Below are 17,576 nucleotides of genomic sequence, written 5' to 3' on the forward strand. Positions count from 1 at the left end.
TTAAATTTCTTATAAGTCCGTTGTAACGGCAAGAAGGCTCGCTGGACAACACCCAAAGTATATAGAAATCACCAGCCTCATCTCTCTCTCTCTCTCTCTCTCTCTCTCTCTCTCTCTCTCTCTCTCTCTCTCTCTCTCTCTCGACTTATTGCAATAGGCAATCAGTGCAGACCTTGAACTAAATTTAATCCTTTCAAATAAAAATAAAAATATGAAAACAAACGGCTCAATCAGGAAACAGTAATTAATTCCGAAATTACACAAGAACCTGCTGTTCGAGAGGGAATGTACTTAATAATGGCCTTAAAAAAAAAAGGGTAGCATTAATGTTAATATCTTGAGTACCAAAGGAAAGGCTGATTGATCACTGTGCCACATGCAGTCTCCATTTGCAAATTATTAATAATCAATGATCGCTTTTTAAAGTCTTTAAATACTTACAACAGTATAACGTAACACTGACCCACTGCCTTAAAAATGATTCGACCATGAATTTATTTTTCCTATGAATCTCCTTCCCCCGCAGTTGCTACAGACAAAAAAAAACGTTATTTATGGTATCTTCTAGTTGCTCGAGGCTAATTCTTATGTTAGGAAAATACTTCTTTTACCTTTTAGACTAACCAAAACTGTTTCTGTTAATAAAGAATTGTATAAAAACTGATTTTGTGAATTTTATAACATCTGAAGCCAGAAACCATGGTTGGACTACATTTTTTAAAGTAAGCCTATCCTATAGAAATGAAATATAAATACAGACCGTGGCATTGTTTATATTCACAAACCTTTAGCTAAAAATGTCATTTAATGTCAAAATCACTCGCATTCAGGAAAAATATCGAAGAGGAATTTATGAGTTATCAGCTGCCAGTCACCAAGTGGATTCGAACCACCGAATTTATGGTATCTTCTAGTTGCTCGAGGCTAACTGTTATGTTAGGAAAATACTTCTTTCACCTTTTAGACTAACCAAAACTGTTTCAGTTAATAGAAAAATGTATAAAAACTGATTTTGTGAATTTTATAACATCTGAGGCCAGAAGCCATGGTTTGACTACATTTATTAAAGTAAGCCTATCCCATAGTAATGAAATATAAATACAGACCGTGGTTTTTTTTATAATCACCGACCTTTAGCTAAAAATGTCATTTAATATAAAAATCACTCACATTCAGGAAAAATATCGAAGAGGAATTTATGAGTTATCAGATGCCAGTCACCAAGTGGACTCGAACCACCGAATGCTTGGCGAGCGACAGCTTTTCAGTGATGTTGTTAGGAAACAACAAGAGTCTGTTCAGAATATAGCTAGGAACAAATTAGTTAGGAAAAACACTGGTAGAATATATATAGTGAAAGTAGAGTGATGAAGAATCTACCAGAAGTTAAGGTAGAAAAGGGAGTAGATGTGTACAGCATAAGACTGCACGAATAGCAGTTTCGTAAACCAGACCAAAACATTGGCACTTGTTTTTGAAAACAGTAAAATGCATACCGCACCAGAAAATATGAACTTTGACTCCTTCAGTGGGTGGTTACCGTCAAGGGACGAAACCAATCAGACGAATCTGGAGGTGGCACCGGAAGTAAGGAAAGCCATTCATGAAGAAGTAGGATGTGTCTTAGAGGATCGTTAGGTCCAGACTTCATTTGAAGTCTTAGAGAAAGTTAGTCAAGAACCAGTCCTTATACGGGGAGGCGGTGTTCCTTCTCCCTCTGTTCCATTTTAGTGTGATAGTGTTGTCAATCAATAGTGTGAACTTTGTACTTTATCTAATTATAAGAAATAAGTAAGTGGTGTTTAACTTGCCCAGAGTCCTGAGACGTTTCCCATGCCAAAGACAATAAGAAGAAACTCCTGAGAGACATAGCTAGAAGGAATGAAATAATCTACAATGTTCCTATGAAAAAAAGAAACTCAACCGTAACAAGTGATAAATGAAGGTTAGCCCATATGACAAATAACCTTTCAAACATTACCCGTAACAACGTAGAGAACCAGAAGAAGAAGAGAGAGAATAAGAACTCGTAAGTACGCCACGCAAACATAACGAAGAGAAATAAAAATAAAATACCCGTCACATAAGTGGTGGCAGCGGTGGGATTCTAAGTGCAAAAACACCGATATAAAATCACACACACACACACAGTGGAAAAATTAAACAGAGTGGAAGATATAAAACTGCCAATAAAAGAGCGCTGATACTTAAGCGCCAGAAACATAAAAGAAAACCAGGCACGAACTCTACAATTAAAAAGAAGAAATTCCGAGTTCAATAACTCGAAGAACGAAGAAAAAAAAAACAAAAAAAAAAAAAAAAAAGGCAACGGAAAATAATGAAACAACTCCGAGCAGCGTAGACCAAACAACACTTCGATTCTGCTGAGAAGGAGAACGAAAACTGAGCGACGAAACGCAGTGAATTTCTACGAAGAATACTGAACTAGGATCACCGCATTCCTAAGCCATAAACTCGATAAAGGAAAAACGCAAAAACGCATTAAGGCGGATAGAAGAAGATTGAATACAACGCAGCGAGAACTTCACGGTTAGGCGATTGACGGCGGAATTCTTCAATCAACTTACGAGTGCTAAACTATCATAATTGGTGAGACAGCGCCCATTTCTCCATACATCACTACGATTTTTTTTCCCATGGACAAAGCAGCGCAGTGGACTTCAACAGTGGTGTGAATTACGGCAGCGCACGGACGACGCCGCCACAAGTGAAACAGAAGAAGAGCCGGACGGTGACGCAGAAGTGATCGGCAACCAGCAACAAGAAGAAAAGTTTAAAGTATCCTGATAGATTAACGTCTGAAAATAAATCAAAATAGAAAATTCTCACACACTGCAATAAAATAAAAAATGTTTTTATAAAATAGTTCATAACAAGTAGTTAGAGATAAAATTTTTCTTTGCCGTAAAGTTGTAAGATAAAATAATTTTCTTTCTTCCTTCATTGATTGTGATAAATCTAGAACAATAAAGATATTGTCATTCAGTTCATAAAGTGCAGTGGTGTGAATAAGGAATAACGGCATATACTAATGTTAATGTTTTTCCAGATTGAAGGAAGGAAACACTAGGAAATAAGAGAAATCATATAGATTATCTAGGGATCGCAATAAGGAAGACAGACTCAGTATGAAGATAATGTAAGTACAACAATGCATCTATTTTTTTAAATTGTATCTAGTCTAGCTGTTGGTATGAATCGTAACTTTCATGAAATTATTACTAGATTACAAAGAAGCAGAACTCCCGACCCAAGTCATTATAGCCTACGTCCAACTCCTGACAGACGCTCGAGACTAAATACTCAGACGCATTTTCCACGACGATCGCATAGCGAAAGTCCAACCAGAATACCGAGCTCGACAGTAGCAAATAGACCCACGACTAGTGTGATTGTTAATAATCATAATAACATTACTAACCCATTGCAAGTACAAACTAGGTACTCTAGAATGGCACAGGCCGCTGTAATAACACAGGCTACACGCTTTTGCGGTAATGTAGAAAGGGGTCATCCTGACAAAATTAAGTTAGAAGCATATACAGTATCTCAGTGGATAACAGAGACTGAAAGTCGAATTTCAGCTAGTGGAATTACCGATGAACGCAAGAAAATAGATGAAGCGTTACTTTATGTTAGTTCAGAACGGGGAGATGCACATCGCACTTTCACGTCCGCTAAGTTTCAGGAGATTCCAACCTTCGCTGAATTTAAGAAGGTGTGCCTAGAACTTTGGGAGCCTGTTAATCTGTTGGACCAGTGGTACAACCTCACAAGGTTCCTGCATCAGAAGTACGATGGGGATAGTATTGCAAACTTACATACCGACATCGAAAATTCTATCCGTAACTTAACCACAGATTTGAAACGAGCCGGCGTAGTTATTGGCGATCGTGATGCATTTAGTCGTGATACAAAGGATTTAGTCAGTATGCAAGAGATTTTGAATTACATAGTTCATGGTATAGTATATGACGCTATCGGGGAAGAAGAAAAACGAGTCTTTAAGAAATAGGATCCTGATCCTAAGCAGGATAGTCCAGCAGCTTTAAGATTTATGAAAAAGGAAATGTGCAAAAAGGGACTGAATCTGACAAAAGAATTTACAGGTTTTGTAAATAATGGAAACCCTAGTAGGAATAGAAATAATTTCCAGGGAAAGACAGATAGTGTCCCAGACAGATCTAGAAATATCAAGCATAGACAACAGGGAAAACAAGATCCTAGGAATAATCTAAGGTATAGTAATGGGAAATTTTTCCAAGTAAACAAGAATAGTAAATATAGGCCTCAACAGCATAGAGGAAATCCAAACAATAATAATCCAAATTCGTTCAGCCCAACCCACAATCAGAGTTCCGGAGATAATAATAAAACACAAAATAACAAGCAGGAACAAAATTGTGCCAATTGTGGTTATTCCAACCACACAACTCAGAATTGTAGGCGACCAAGGTATTGTTCTCATTGTAATAGGACAGGTCACTTAACACAAAATTGTTGGTTCAGAAATACCAATACTAACCATAATGCCCAAAGTAATACACCCCAAAATAATAATCAGACTCAGTGACAATTACAGAAGAGGGTAATACAAAAGAAAGCTTCCTTACCAGTAGAAAATGAGAATGAAATAGTTACGGTAGGTCAGGAAGATAATTTCAAGTTTCCTTTTGAAGAAAATAAGGAGATAGTATTTTCAGTAAAGGATAAAGAAATATGCCAAGAAGATTTACCTATCATCCAAACCAGAATTAATAATAAACCCTGCTCAATCCTTTTAGATACAGGCAGTACAGTAAATATAATAGATAAACAAACATTAACAAAACATTTAGGCTTTGCAGACACAGAAATACAAGGTCCTGGTAGAATTATAAAGGGAATAGCCGGAAAACAAATAAAGGCGGTAGGCAATGTCACACTGGATATAGAGATTTTAGACAAAACTTTTAAGGAAGTATTTGTAGTATTAGAAGAAAGGTTTTATCCTACGGAAGCGCTGTTTTCATATAAGGCTATGCGGAGATGTAGAATAATGTTAGATTGTGGAGAAAATAAAATAAATTTACCACGCAGAAATAGAGAAATTGTTTGTTTTCAGCTAGAAGAAGGAAAATCTTGCATAAATCTGATCAATTTATCTGAGACGACATCTTCTAGAGAAGCGAACATCCAAGAAACTAAGATAGATAATAATGCTAGCACAGATAATAGTGGAATAAGTGGTAGAAATAATAGCTTACAAGAAATGCCCTTAGCCAGGAAGGATTCTATGGTAGATTGTGCACAAATAAATAATATTAACAATGAAAGCCTTGATACTCAGACTTCTGAACAGAGCTTTGACTCTGAACAAATTAACGCAGCTGAACAATTTAATGCCCCTGAACAAGTTATTGCCGCGGAACATATTAATGCATGCGAACCAATGTATGAAGATGAATCAGAAATTGATTGTACATATCTTATAATGGATGAAAATAAAGAAGAAAAATATATCAATGAAGTCCTGTTATTAGGAACAATAAATAAGGGCGAATTAAACTCAACAATACTACTGGATGAAAGTTCGGATGAAACAGATGTCTGTTATTTCTCAGAGATACGAGATGACGAAGAAATATGTTTAATCAGTACTGCAGATGACCATACTGTCACATTTGTGCTTACTAGAGAAGTACGTTTGTACCCGCAATGTCTAACCAAAGTTTGTCTTAGGGCTAAAGCAGACGAAGACTTGCATGAAAAAGACGTAATGCTAACTAATGAAAACTTACCTGACTTTGTTAGGATGGACAATTCTCTAGTTCACGTGAAAGGTAATAACTGTGAGACATACGTCCAGAATTTTTCAGACAAAAGACTAATACTAAGACCTGGTATAGAATTTTGTACAGGAATTGTAGTGAATAATCCTTTACTAAACTAAGTGAAAAAGCATTCTTCTCTAGCACAGAACCGAGTTCAATTCTAAATAAAGAAGTACATAATACAGACTTTCCTCAGAATAGAGTTATACTATTACAAATATTGGAAAGGTATAGGGATGTCATTGCCTTAGAAGGAGATAAGTTAGGCAGAACAGATACTTTGCAACATAAGATTTTAATACAAGATGGAACTAAACCATTTTATATCCCTAACTATAGATTGCCAATAAGTCAACGACCGATCGTAGATCAGTTAATTGAAGAAATGAAGCAAGATGGTGTAATAGTACCTTCTAAATCACCATATAATTCACCTCTCTTGTTAGTTCCAAAGAAAGATGGCACTTGGAGAATGGTAATAGATTATCGGAAATTAAATTCACACACCATTCCAGATAGGATGCCTATGCCAGTTATAAATGATATGTTAGCTCAATTAGGTGGAGCAAAGATATTTACGTCACTAGACTTGCTTAGTGGATATTGGCAAGTACCTTTAGACGCAGAATCCAAGCCCTTAACAGCTTTTAGAACTCATAAGGAACATTTACAGTTTGAAGTCATGCCCTTTGGTCTTACATCAGCCCCACTAACCTTTACTCGATTAATGCTCCAAATTTTAGGAGACATAGAGGATGTTTCAGTATACCTAGATGATGTAGTCATTTCTAGCAAGGACTTGGATAGTCACTTTAAGACATTAGAAACAGTGTTAGAAAGACTAAAGGGTGCAGGATTAAAGATAAAGTTTAAGAAATGTCAATTCATGATGAAATCATTAGAATATTTAGGACATGTCATCAGTGAAAATGGACTGTGAATGCAGGAAGGTAAAATAAAGGCAATTGTAGCATATCCAGCCCCAAGTAACTTGAAAGTCTTAAGAAGATTCTTAGGGATGGTTGGCTATTACCGCCCTTTTATTAAGGGATTTGCCACTATAGCCAAACCATTAACAGATTTAACAAAGAAGGATGTAGTTTATGAATGGAAGCCAGAACATGAAAGAACTTTCCAAACACTCAAGGAAATGATGACAAGAAATCCAATTTTAGTGTATCCAGATTTCTCAAAAGAATTTTACTTAGCCTGCGATGCTTCTAGTACAGGTGTAGGTGCAGTTTTAATGCAACAAGGAAAAACCAGAATGAGAGCAGTATATTATGCAAGTAGAGTTTTGAATGCTGCAGAGAGAAATTATAGCACTACCGAACGAGAGTGCTTAGCTCTATATTGGGGATTAAGTAAGTTTAGGCATATATTGCTAGGTCATAAAGTCAATGTGCTTACAGATCACAAATCTATTTGTGATCTATTTAAGAAAAGAGCGTTCACAAATAATATGAAGTTTAACAGATGGTTCATAAGTGTATTAGAATTTGCCCCAGAATTTAGATATATCCCAGGAAGATATAACACTATAGCAGATGCTTTGTCGAGGTCGCAAGAAGGAAACGAGAAACAAATCACAACTAATACTTTCTGTTTTAGTTGTCAGATCATAGATCTAGATTTAGAAAGAGTTCAGGTCGAACAGCAAAAAGATGCTAACATTAGAAAAATAGTGGGTAAATTAATGCAAAATGGGGATGATCAGTCTGAATTTCAGTTAATTAATGGAATTCTATATAAAACATCAGATGAACCGAATGATTGTTCACGTTTGTATGTACCTAACACACTAACCAAAGAAGTATTAGAACTAACACACTCTTACAAGTTGTCAGGACATCCTGGAATAAAGAAAACATGTAGAACAGTCACTAGAAATTATTTTTGGCCGAATTGCAATGAAGATGCTAAAAGATTTGTTGAAAATTGTCATATCTGTAACATACACAAGGGTAACGTAAATGTAAAAGCCCCTCTTGAGAAATATCCATCAGAATTAACTCCGTTTCAAGTAGTTTCAATGGATTTTGTAGGTCCATTTCCAAACACAACTAGAGGTAATCGTCAGATATTAGTTTTCATAGATTACTTGACTAGATATGTTGAGATCATTCCAGTCAGAAACAGAGAAGCAACTACTGTAGCAGAAGCTCTGAAATCTAGAATAATTACTAGACATTCATGCCCTCAAACATTATTATCTGATAATGCAGGAGAATTTACTAGTGACATTTTGAAGAAATTGTGTGAGTTTTATAAAGTTAACAAGCGTCAGGTTACAGCTTATAAACCAATCTCTAATGGAGCAGTTGCGAGAACAAATCGTAAGGTAAAGGATGTACTGAAAACTTTAGTAACTCCAAAGACTGAAGATTGGGACTTAATGCTTGAAGGCGTACAATTCACTATTAATAACACTGTAAATGAATCTATTGGGGAAACCCCACACTTTCTGTTATATGGTTATCAGAAAAGAATGCCAAATACCTTATTAGACGAAGCAACTCCACCAAGACATACTTATAATTACGAAGACTACGTTGCATGGAAAACAAGACGGACTTTCGAGACCGTAAAAGGCACAAGAGCTCGATTGAAGGAGTTACATCAAAAGTCTAGTAAGTATTACAACCAGAAATCAGTAGTCCCAGACTTAAAAATAGGTCAACAAGTATATGTGCTTAATCACAAAGTTGAAGGACCTAATGTTAAAGTAAGTCCTAAATTTCAAGGTCCATATAGAGTAATAGAAAGATTAAAGTTAAATAAATTTAAGCTAATGCATGAATCAACTTTAAATGAAACTGTTGCACATTGGAACCATATTAAAATAGTACATTCCGACGTTTGGTCGGAAGAACATTTAAAGAATTTTAAAGATTTAAAGGAGTCAAGTAGTAAGGAAAACAGTAACGTAAATGATTCCCATACTTCATCAGCATTAATGACTCCGAGATACAATTTAAGGAAAAGATAGGACCAAGTGCAACAGGTCAATAACATTGTTGTATAACGTTTACTGCTTAGAATATATTTGCAGGAAATGGATTTCACTATGGCTCATGGTGAGCGATATCTGCATCTCCCTCTTGCAAATCAAGAAGGGAGCAATCCTAAAAGAACATGGTCATGTGAAGATGATACACGACATAGCGGTTGTAACTATCAACATCACAGCTGTCGACGAACAGCAACAAGAACTTAATGGTTTAATGGGACAAATTGAAAATCTCATGTCTACTAACCAGAACAATTCTATTTTGTTAAAGCTTAGGGAAGATATTAGTCAAGTCTTACCCAAGAGAATTAAGAAAAGATCCTTGTTGCCATTCATTGGCACAGCCTTAAACACTTTGTTTGGTGTAGCTACTGATGGTGATGTAGATAAAGATAGGGCTAGAATAGAAAAATTAGAAATGTGGGCCGCAGAACGAGGTACCATCATGACTAAAGTCATTGATGCAACTAACAAGAACCAGAATTTGATTGTTAAACTAAAGGACTTTGTAAACAATATGGCTCAGAATATTACTACAGAGATAAATGACTTAAACAAGTCACAGTTTGTGACTCAACTGTTATTTGAAACAGAAACCTTTTTGTTAAATCATAAGGAACTTTTAAATGCAGTAATGTTAGTTGCTAAAAACATTTTATCACCATACCTCATCAGTCCTAGTGAGTTGCACCTTGAAATTGAAAAATGTATGTTAGACCATCACTTCAAACCGCTTGTGCAAGATGTTCTTACTTACTATAGATTGATAAGCGTGAAAAAGAGTTTCTGATCACATTGCATTAGTGATACCATTCAACAATAATGAAGTTAATAACTTGATATCCATTTACCCTTTTCCAATGCTAGTAAACAACAAGTCAATTGTTTTGAACCAAGTCATAGTACATTTTGCATTGCAACAAAATTCACTTCTGTTGGTGAAACTAAGTGACAAAGATTTTGATGATTGTATCATGCTTGAAGCCAATGAGTTTGTTGTAATATACAGAACTTTTATGAGCCACTTAACAAATTGTATTGCATAGATGATTTAATTAATGACAGAAATGGTGAGAATAACTGTGAGTATATCCCTTACAGTTCTGATTTCAAAGCTCAAATTTTGTATGATGGAATGGTAGTGTTTTCACAGAATCAAGTAACAGCTAAGGTCACTTGTAGGGATAATCAATCTCAGATAATGTTTAACAACATAAAATCCTTTGTAACATCTTGTGAAGTAGTTATTTTGAATTATATCTACTACAAGCCTACCCTTTTTTCTTCTTACACCTTAAATTTATCTAGGCATATCAATAATTTTGATAATGTCAAGGATTTCAAATTATCCAAACTTGAGTTAGGATCATTTGACAAACTTGAAGCAGCTAATCAATTTTTCCATATGTACAAGAATGGCATTTCCCCCATCATGTCCATGGTAAAAATTGTTTTATTAGCACTCACCATAGTTGCTTTCATATGTATTGTCAGAGTGTTAGTTGTTAACAAACTCAACACCATTAAGTCTTTACTGAAAAATTTGCCTTCAAGTAACTAATATACTAGCATTATTGAATATATATATAACCATTTTTGATTACTTTCAACATTGTATTTTTTATATGTAATCATTTTTATAATTTTAGGCATTGAGGTCACTGCCAGTAGGTGGCCGAGTGTTGTTAGGAAACAACAAGAGTCTGTCTAGAAATAGCTAGGGAAAATTTAGTTAGGAAAACCACTGGTAGAATATATATAGTGAAAGTAGAGTGATGAAGGATCTACCAGAAGTTAAGGTAGAAAAGAGAGTAGATGTGTACAGCATAAGATTGCACTTGTTTTTGAAAACAGTAAAATGCAAACCGAACCAGAAAATATGAACTTTGACTCCTTCAGTGGGTGGTTACCGTCGAGGGACGAAACCAATCAGACGAATCTAGAGGTGGCACCGGAAGTAAGGATAGCCTTTCATAAAGAAGTAGGATGTGTCCTAAAGGATAATTGAGGAGGAGCAAATTGAAGTAGTTAGGTCGAAACTTCATTTGAAGTCCTAGAGAAACTCAGTCAAGAACCAGTCCTTATACGGGGAGGCTGTGTTCCTTCTCACTCTGTTCCATTGTAGTGTGATAGTAGTGTATTGTGTAAAATGAACTTGTACTTTACCTAATATAAGCAAATTTTATGAAGAGGTGTTTAACTTGCCCAGTTTCCCAAGGATATCCAACCCATGTTTTAAACCTATAAATTTCCTCCTGAGAGACTTTGTGAAAAGAATCAATAAACTAAATGTTCCTACGAGAGAAGAAACTCAACCGTAACAAGTGATAAATGAAGGTTATCCCATATGACAAATAACCTTTCAAACATTACCCGCAACAACGAAAAGAACTAGAAGAAGAGAGAGAGAATAAGAACTCGTAAGTACGCCACGCAAACATAACGAAGAGAAATAATGAAATAAAAATAAAGACAAGCCCAACATATGTACTGGTTTGAACTGGGCCACCTTTCAGGGCAAGAAGGGCATGATCTCTCCAAGCCTGGTTTGGCGGGGCGACGCCGGTTTTGTTGCTGGCTATACGTTATCTACTCTGTATCGGTCTGTCTGTCATCCAACTTATTTTTCCCAACCTATTTGACATCTCAACCGAGACATGCACTATCTCGTCTTTAAAAAAAAAAATTCTTTTGCCTAAATTCATTACTTTCTCCAGGCCTTTATCTAATGCTCTCACTTTTCTACCATCATTTCAGTTGGTTACCGCAGGTTAACCCAAGACTGGAAGACCTGTGCCAGTTGGCATCATTATTTTTACTTTTGAGTTTCCCGGTCAATTGCGCCAGAAATAATGCTAATTGGCAACTACCAGAGGTTCCTACATGCAGTCTACTGCTAAAAGTCAGTGAGAATGTACGTTTTTGTGCCCTCCCTCTTCATGACTATGTCGAGTAGCAGTGTATCCATTTGGCACAGGACTTCCAAATATGTTAATTTGTAAAATAGATATTTAGGTAGGATGCCATGTTGAATCATGTAATAAGTGTTGTGCTGGTGTATTAGGGAATTATTTTAGCATAAATATGTCTTGTGCATACCTAACCATGACCCAAATGAATTTATATAGTGTATATATATTTCCTTCTTTTTTTGTTGAAGATAGTGGTAATGGCTGCAAAATGCAAGCTACACTACTATAGCCAGGAGGCCCTAGAGGGCTATATAAACTCCTTTAGGTTTGACAAAACTGTAGAAATCGCCCTAGAAAGCAGCGATGGGAGTGAGGCTCTCATAGTGAGTGAAGTGCGTGAGGTGGCTGATAGTGCAGGTCCCTCCCAGCAAGAAGTGGGTCATCCCACCACACCAATTGGCACCCACCCATCTCCCAAACCTTCTACCTCTCGTGCCTCTGCCCTCACCCCAGTATCGGTAAATGAGGATAGTGATAGTGACTGATGTGGAGGTCTCACGTGTACCAGAGTAAGGTACCAAACGTTTGTACCATTCAACACCTCCACCCAAGAAATGTCGAATTATGGTCAGTGATGTGTCAGAGGATTCTCAATCTGATTTTTTACCCATGGACTGGGATAAGGATGGACTGGGATGAGGATGGACTCTCTTCAATCTCCAATGGTACAGAGGAGGAGGCTACAACACTGTCCACACTCCAGCCCTACCAAGTTGATGCACTATCCACAGCCACATTAACTGAGGATACAGCAGCGCCGACAGCCCCAACTTCCATGCCCACCCAGGATGCTTCAACTCTCACTTCCACACCCAGCCAGGATGCTGCAGCCCCCCACACTGCCATCCCTTCCACAAGTGATGCTGATGAGAATTTCTTTTTTTTTTAATCTAACAGCATCTAAGTGCCACACAACGGACAAAACTGTGTGGTCAAGGGAACCACTGTCAAGAAGTTATACTGCCACTACCCAACCAGGACTGTCAGCAACATCTATGAATGCTACCTTCGCCAGTGACTTGCTTTCCCTTTTAATTGATGCCGACATGCTGGCGGACATAGTTAGGTTCACGAACCAAAGAACCGATATTTTAGCAACAGCATTTAAAGCTGCACCACAAAGAGCATCAGTAGGACACACCTGCACAGAAGAGATACAGGCTTTGGTTGGTATACTAGTACAGTCTGGTGTTAAAAAGGACAACAAAATAACTCAAAGAAATTTGGAGTCCACAGCATGGGTGCCAGTTATATTGTGCAGCAATGAACGATAAAAGGTTTTGCTTTCTGGTGTGGGCTCTACAGTTCGATGACGAGACTACACATGAAAAAAGGAACAAGGAAGATAAGATGACCGCATTCAGGAACATTTGGGAAAAGTTCAATTACCGTAGATGAAAACAGCTGCTGGCCTTCAGGGGAAGATGCACTTCTAGGTATTACATGCGGAACAAGCCACCAAAATATGCACTGAAGATAGTTATGGCATTAGTTATGGCATGTGATGCCAAAAGCTTTTACATGCTAAATGGTGTGGTTGACTTGGGGCAGAACAGAAAGCCAAGAGTACCTGCAGAAAAACTGGGGGAGCACTACACCTTGAGTCTTTGTAAACCGTTTCTGGGCAGTCATCACATCATCACTATCTACAGTTGGTTCACCTCTCTCCCCCTGGTGACGGCATTCTACAAAAGACTAACAACATTAGTGAGGACATCATGTAAAAAAAGTGTCCCCCTCAGAGATGCTAGACCGAGAATGAAACGGCCTGTGGACACTGGTGCATTTTTATTCACAGAAAATGCTACCATGGTGTCTTACAAACCCAAGCAAGACAAAGTGGTCCTCCTTTTATCATCAAAACACAGCAAACCACAACTTGGAAACAAAAAGAAACCGAAGATCATCCATTTCTACAACAAAACTAAGGGAAGAGTGGATGTCCTGGATGACATGAGCAGCCGCTACTCATGCAGCAGGAAGACATGGTGGTGGCCACTTTATTTTACGGCATGGTCAACATTGCAGTGATCAATGCATTCATTTTGAGTAAACTCAAAGATGGCTGTCAAACTAAATTGCAACGTGCATTCATGCACATCCTGGCTATGGAATTGGTGAAGCCTTGGGCTTTGAGAAGGCTACAACAGACTGGCATGAAGTTATCAGCCAGCAATCTGATAAGGTCGTGCTTTGGCATCACGGAGGATGCGAGACTCCGGGAAGTGAACTCTACTCCAGGCCTGCGAACCAAGAAGAGGTGCACCTTCTGTCCATGGAAGGTAGCCAGCCAGACAAGGACTGTATGCACGTTGGTATGCACGTTGTCAGACGGATGTTTGTCCTCACCACTCATGTCATTTGCTACGACTGCCAGGAGTAAACTAACAGGTAACACGAGATTTATATCGAACACAAACATTGACAGGTTTTTTTTATGCTACACACATTATTGACAGTATTTTACAGCACTTTCACAATACTCTCACGAAATATATACTCATTTCTATTTGTTTCATACTGTTTGAGTATTGGATCTGCGTGATAGTGAGTTGCTGTAGGCTTTGATGTTTCAATTTTATTTTTTTTATTTAATCATAGTGACCTGGTCAATATTAATTTTATTTAGGAAAATCCAAAATACAACTTTAACTATATAAAATCATATCAATAAACTGAATGAAAAGCTCCCAGTTTTCGATCGAGGGCCGAGAGAGAAAGTTTCCCTGGCCCTTATACTTAAAGCGGCAATTGTTACAAAAACATTTTCTTTTATTTACAAAAGCTTTTAATCTTTAATCTCATTTCGTAAAATTTTCTTTCGTTAGTACGAATGCATTTACTTTAGTTATTTACTAAATTTTCTTTCGTTATTTCCCTCAAGTACTTTCTCGATCTACAGAGCAGAAGACAAGTCAAATTTAGATCAGCAATGAACGCTTTGAAGAGTTTATTTTTAATCATTACTTTCACTTCTATTACCACAAATAGTTTTGAAAAATGTTTACTTTATAGTAACAATTTATCTTGCTAATATTCACCGTAAGTAACACCTTCTTTAGTTAATGATTGGTCTATGGAGATTTATCAGAAACTTTCAATTTTAAGCTTAATAGAAAGCCGGTTAGGGATTTATATGTAAGAATAAGTCATGACACTTTCAATCTAATAAAATTATCATTTGCGGTGACATTAATTAATCAAATTCCATTCCTGTAAATTTTCTACAAATTTTCTGCAAATTTTCTCGACAGATTCTTAAGTTCAACTAAACTTAAGGAAAAGTTTACAAATTTAAAATGCCTGATTACAATCATAACACATTCACAGGAAAATAAAAATGGAGGGTTTAGCGAATCAAATTTATTACCTTGGAAAGACAGTTGTGAAAGAACCTACTACAGTTAATCTTCCTTCTTCGGCCAGTGCCCGACAGCTGTCAAAATATCTTGACAGCCAGCCGCCCTACGAAATTTCACAGCTGTAACTGCTGCAGTACAGACGAAACTGCTTTAACTTGAGAAATTTCGGGTTTTCCAACAAGTCGACAGACTGATTCAATCGCAAGGAATCCATAGAACTTAGTAGGTCACTAAAACGGGTTGTGGAAGTAAGCCTGGCAGTTATCTTGACGCTCATATGACCAGGTACACAGGCTACTAGAGTTTTCAACTCTAGTGGATTTTTCCTTGACGACAAACAGCCTGGCTCTAATCGTGGTTTCTTTATTAGATTAGCTGGTTTCCCCAGTATCATCAACACTTCATGTTAAGCTCTCTTCATGGCATCAGTTTCTGTTCAATCGAAAGGTCTTGCATTGCAGTTCTAAGATGGTCTTCAGACTGAAGAACGATTGGTTCAGTGTCCAAACGTCCGATCAGATACACAAAGGAGTGGTCCAGAACAATTGTCAAACAGCAAGCAAGCGTGATAAATATATAGGTTGTAACTCATCGCATTTACAGAGATACTATCATTTTTACCCTCAGCCCAAAGATAGTTAGCTAAGAATGGAACAAAGTTATGGCAAATATACCCTCAATTCATAAACTCCATTGTAAAAGATACTTAACCAATTTTTTCTAGTTTCCTTCGACAACGATGGTCAAGATACGAAGGTGGTTAAAAGCTGTATCTTACAACTGCTGCTAGGATGTTTTCACAAACTTATGAAATTTTAATTTATGTGCATTTAGCCATTAAACCAAGTAATGCAGCGCTTCCAGCCATTCACTGCTTTCAACACTGAAAGGAGGAAGACTGATTGTTAGTTTGGACAGCGATGGAGGGAAGGGGGAACGGAGGTCTAATCAAGATTAAAATGTGGGTGCAGCTAAGGGATGAAGCGACTTTTTATAAGAAACATTTAGTTATGTCTACACAGCATCTTTGAAGTGCCCTAATGGCACTGAGACATCGGATTGTCACGGGCTAAGTCTGCAATAAGATATATTTGAAAAAAAAAACCATCGAATTAAACATAACACTGTAGCAAGTAAGTCATGAAATGCATTATATTAGGATCTGTCACTCGGCATGAACCCGTCAGTCAAATTTTAAACTAAAACCACTACCTCGCCTTTCCCTCCAAAAGTCCATGAGTACTTATCTTTAGATCGTGAACTAAACCTCTAGTGTTTATGAAAAAAGGAAGGCTGAAGAATACACTTAATACATTCAAGTCACTAAATACACTTGGGGAATTTGAAGACTATTAGAACTTATTGTATTACCAAAAATATCCTTGTTATAAAAGTCCTAAATGGAGTTAGAAAAGACTCTTCAAGAACCTTATGAATTTAAAAAAAAACAAGCTATACGAGTATAAAACCAAGTCCAGAGGTCTGGAAAAGTTACATTCACTAGCATTAACTTAGTAAAAAATCTAGAAATGAATCGGTAAGGCCTGGAAAAGTTCCATTTAACCGAAGGATTAACCAACATACAAACGAGAGAACTGAAATACAGAAATCAATATTTGGGAGTAGATAAGGAAATATATAATGGAAGACAAACCTAAAAGAATATGGAAGCCCTGTAAAAGAAAAGTGCAGGTTGTCCATGGTAAACCAATTCTACCCTGGACAACACTAATCCACCTTTGCCGCAGCGGCAGTGGCCACCCCGACAAAGGTGGATCTTTTCAAGTTTATAAAACTAATTAAGTAAACCAAACTTGCAAGCATACAAGCTAGCTAACTCAAACACGCAATATCAAGCATAAAAGTCTACAAGCAGGACATGGACATATCCAGGACAAAAAGCAATCATACCCTAGACCTCTCAAGCAAGCAAACAAGCAAATCCACTTTGTGCCTTCACTATGGGCAAGGAAATTAAATTTGTGCCCTCACAACAAACAAGCAAGCAAATACAATTTATGCCCTCACTACAAACAAACAAGCAAGCAAGCAAGCAAATCTACTTAAGTGCACTCACTACAAGCAAGCAAATCCGCTTTGTGGCCTCACTACTATCAAGCAAGCAAATCCACTTTGTGGCCTCACTACTATCAAGCAAGCAAAATATCTTAACGCCCTCACTACAAGCTACCAAATCCACTGTGCCCTCAATACAAGCAAGCAATTTATCTTCACGCCCTCACTAAAAGCAAGCAATCAAGCAAATCCACTTCAAGCTCTCACTACAAGCAAACAATCAAGCAAATCCAATTCACGCTCTCACTACAAGCAAGCAATCAAGCAAATCCACTTCAAGCTCTCACTACAAGCAAGCAATCAAGCAAATCCACTTCATGCC

The 17,576-nt window shown here is 37.2% G+C and overlaps 1 protein-coding gene across 1 annotated transcript; it reads left to right on the forward strand.

Moving 5' to 3' along the window:
* Positions 1-2,936: 2,936 nt before the first annotated feature.
* Positions 2,937-12,301, forward strand: LOC135220572 (uncharacterized). The gene is made up of 4 exons (XM_064257819.1): positions 2,937-3,160; positions 8,887-9,423; positions 11,602-11,758; positions 12,005-12,301. Exons 1-4 carry the CDS (start codon positions 3,150-3,152, stop codon positions 12,299-12,301), a joined length of 1,002 nt encoding a protein of 333 aa, XP_064113889.1. The 5' UTR covers positions 2,937-3,149.
* The last annotated feature ends 5,275 nt before the right edge of the window (positions 12,302-17,576 follow it).

The sequence above is a fragment of the Macrobrachium nipponense genome, chromosome 20 (genome assembly GCF_015104395.2).
Source record: "Macrobrachium nipponense isolate FS-2020 chromosome 20, ASM1510439v2, whole genome shotgun sequence".
Lineage (NCBI taxonomy): Eukaryota > Metazoa > Arthropoda > Malacostraca > Decapoda > Palaemonidae > Macrobrachium > Macrobrachium nipponense.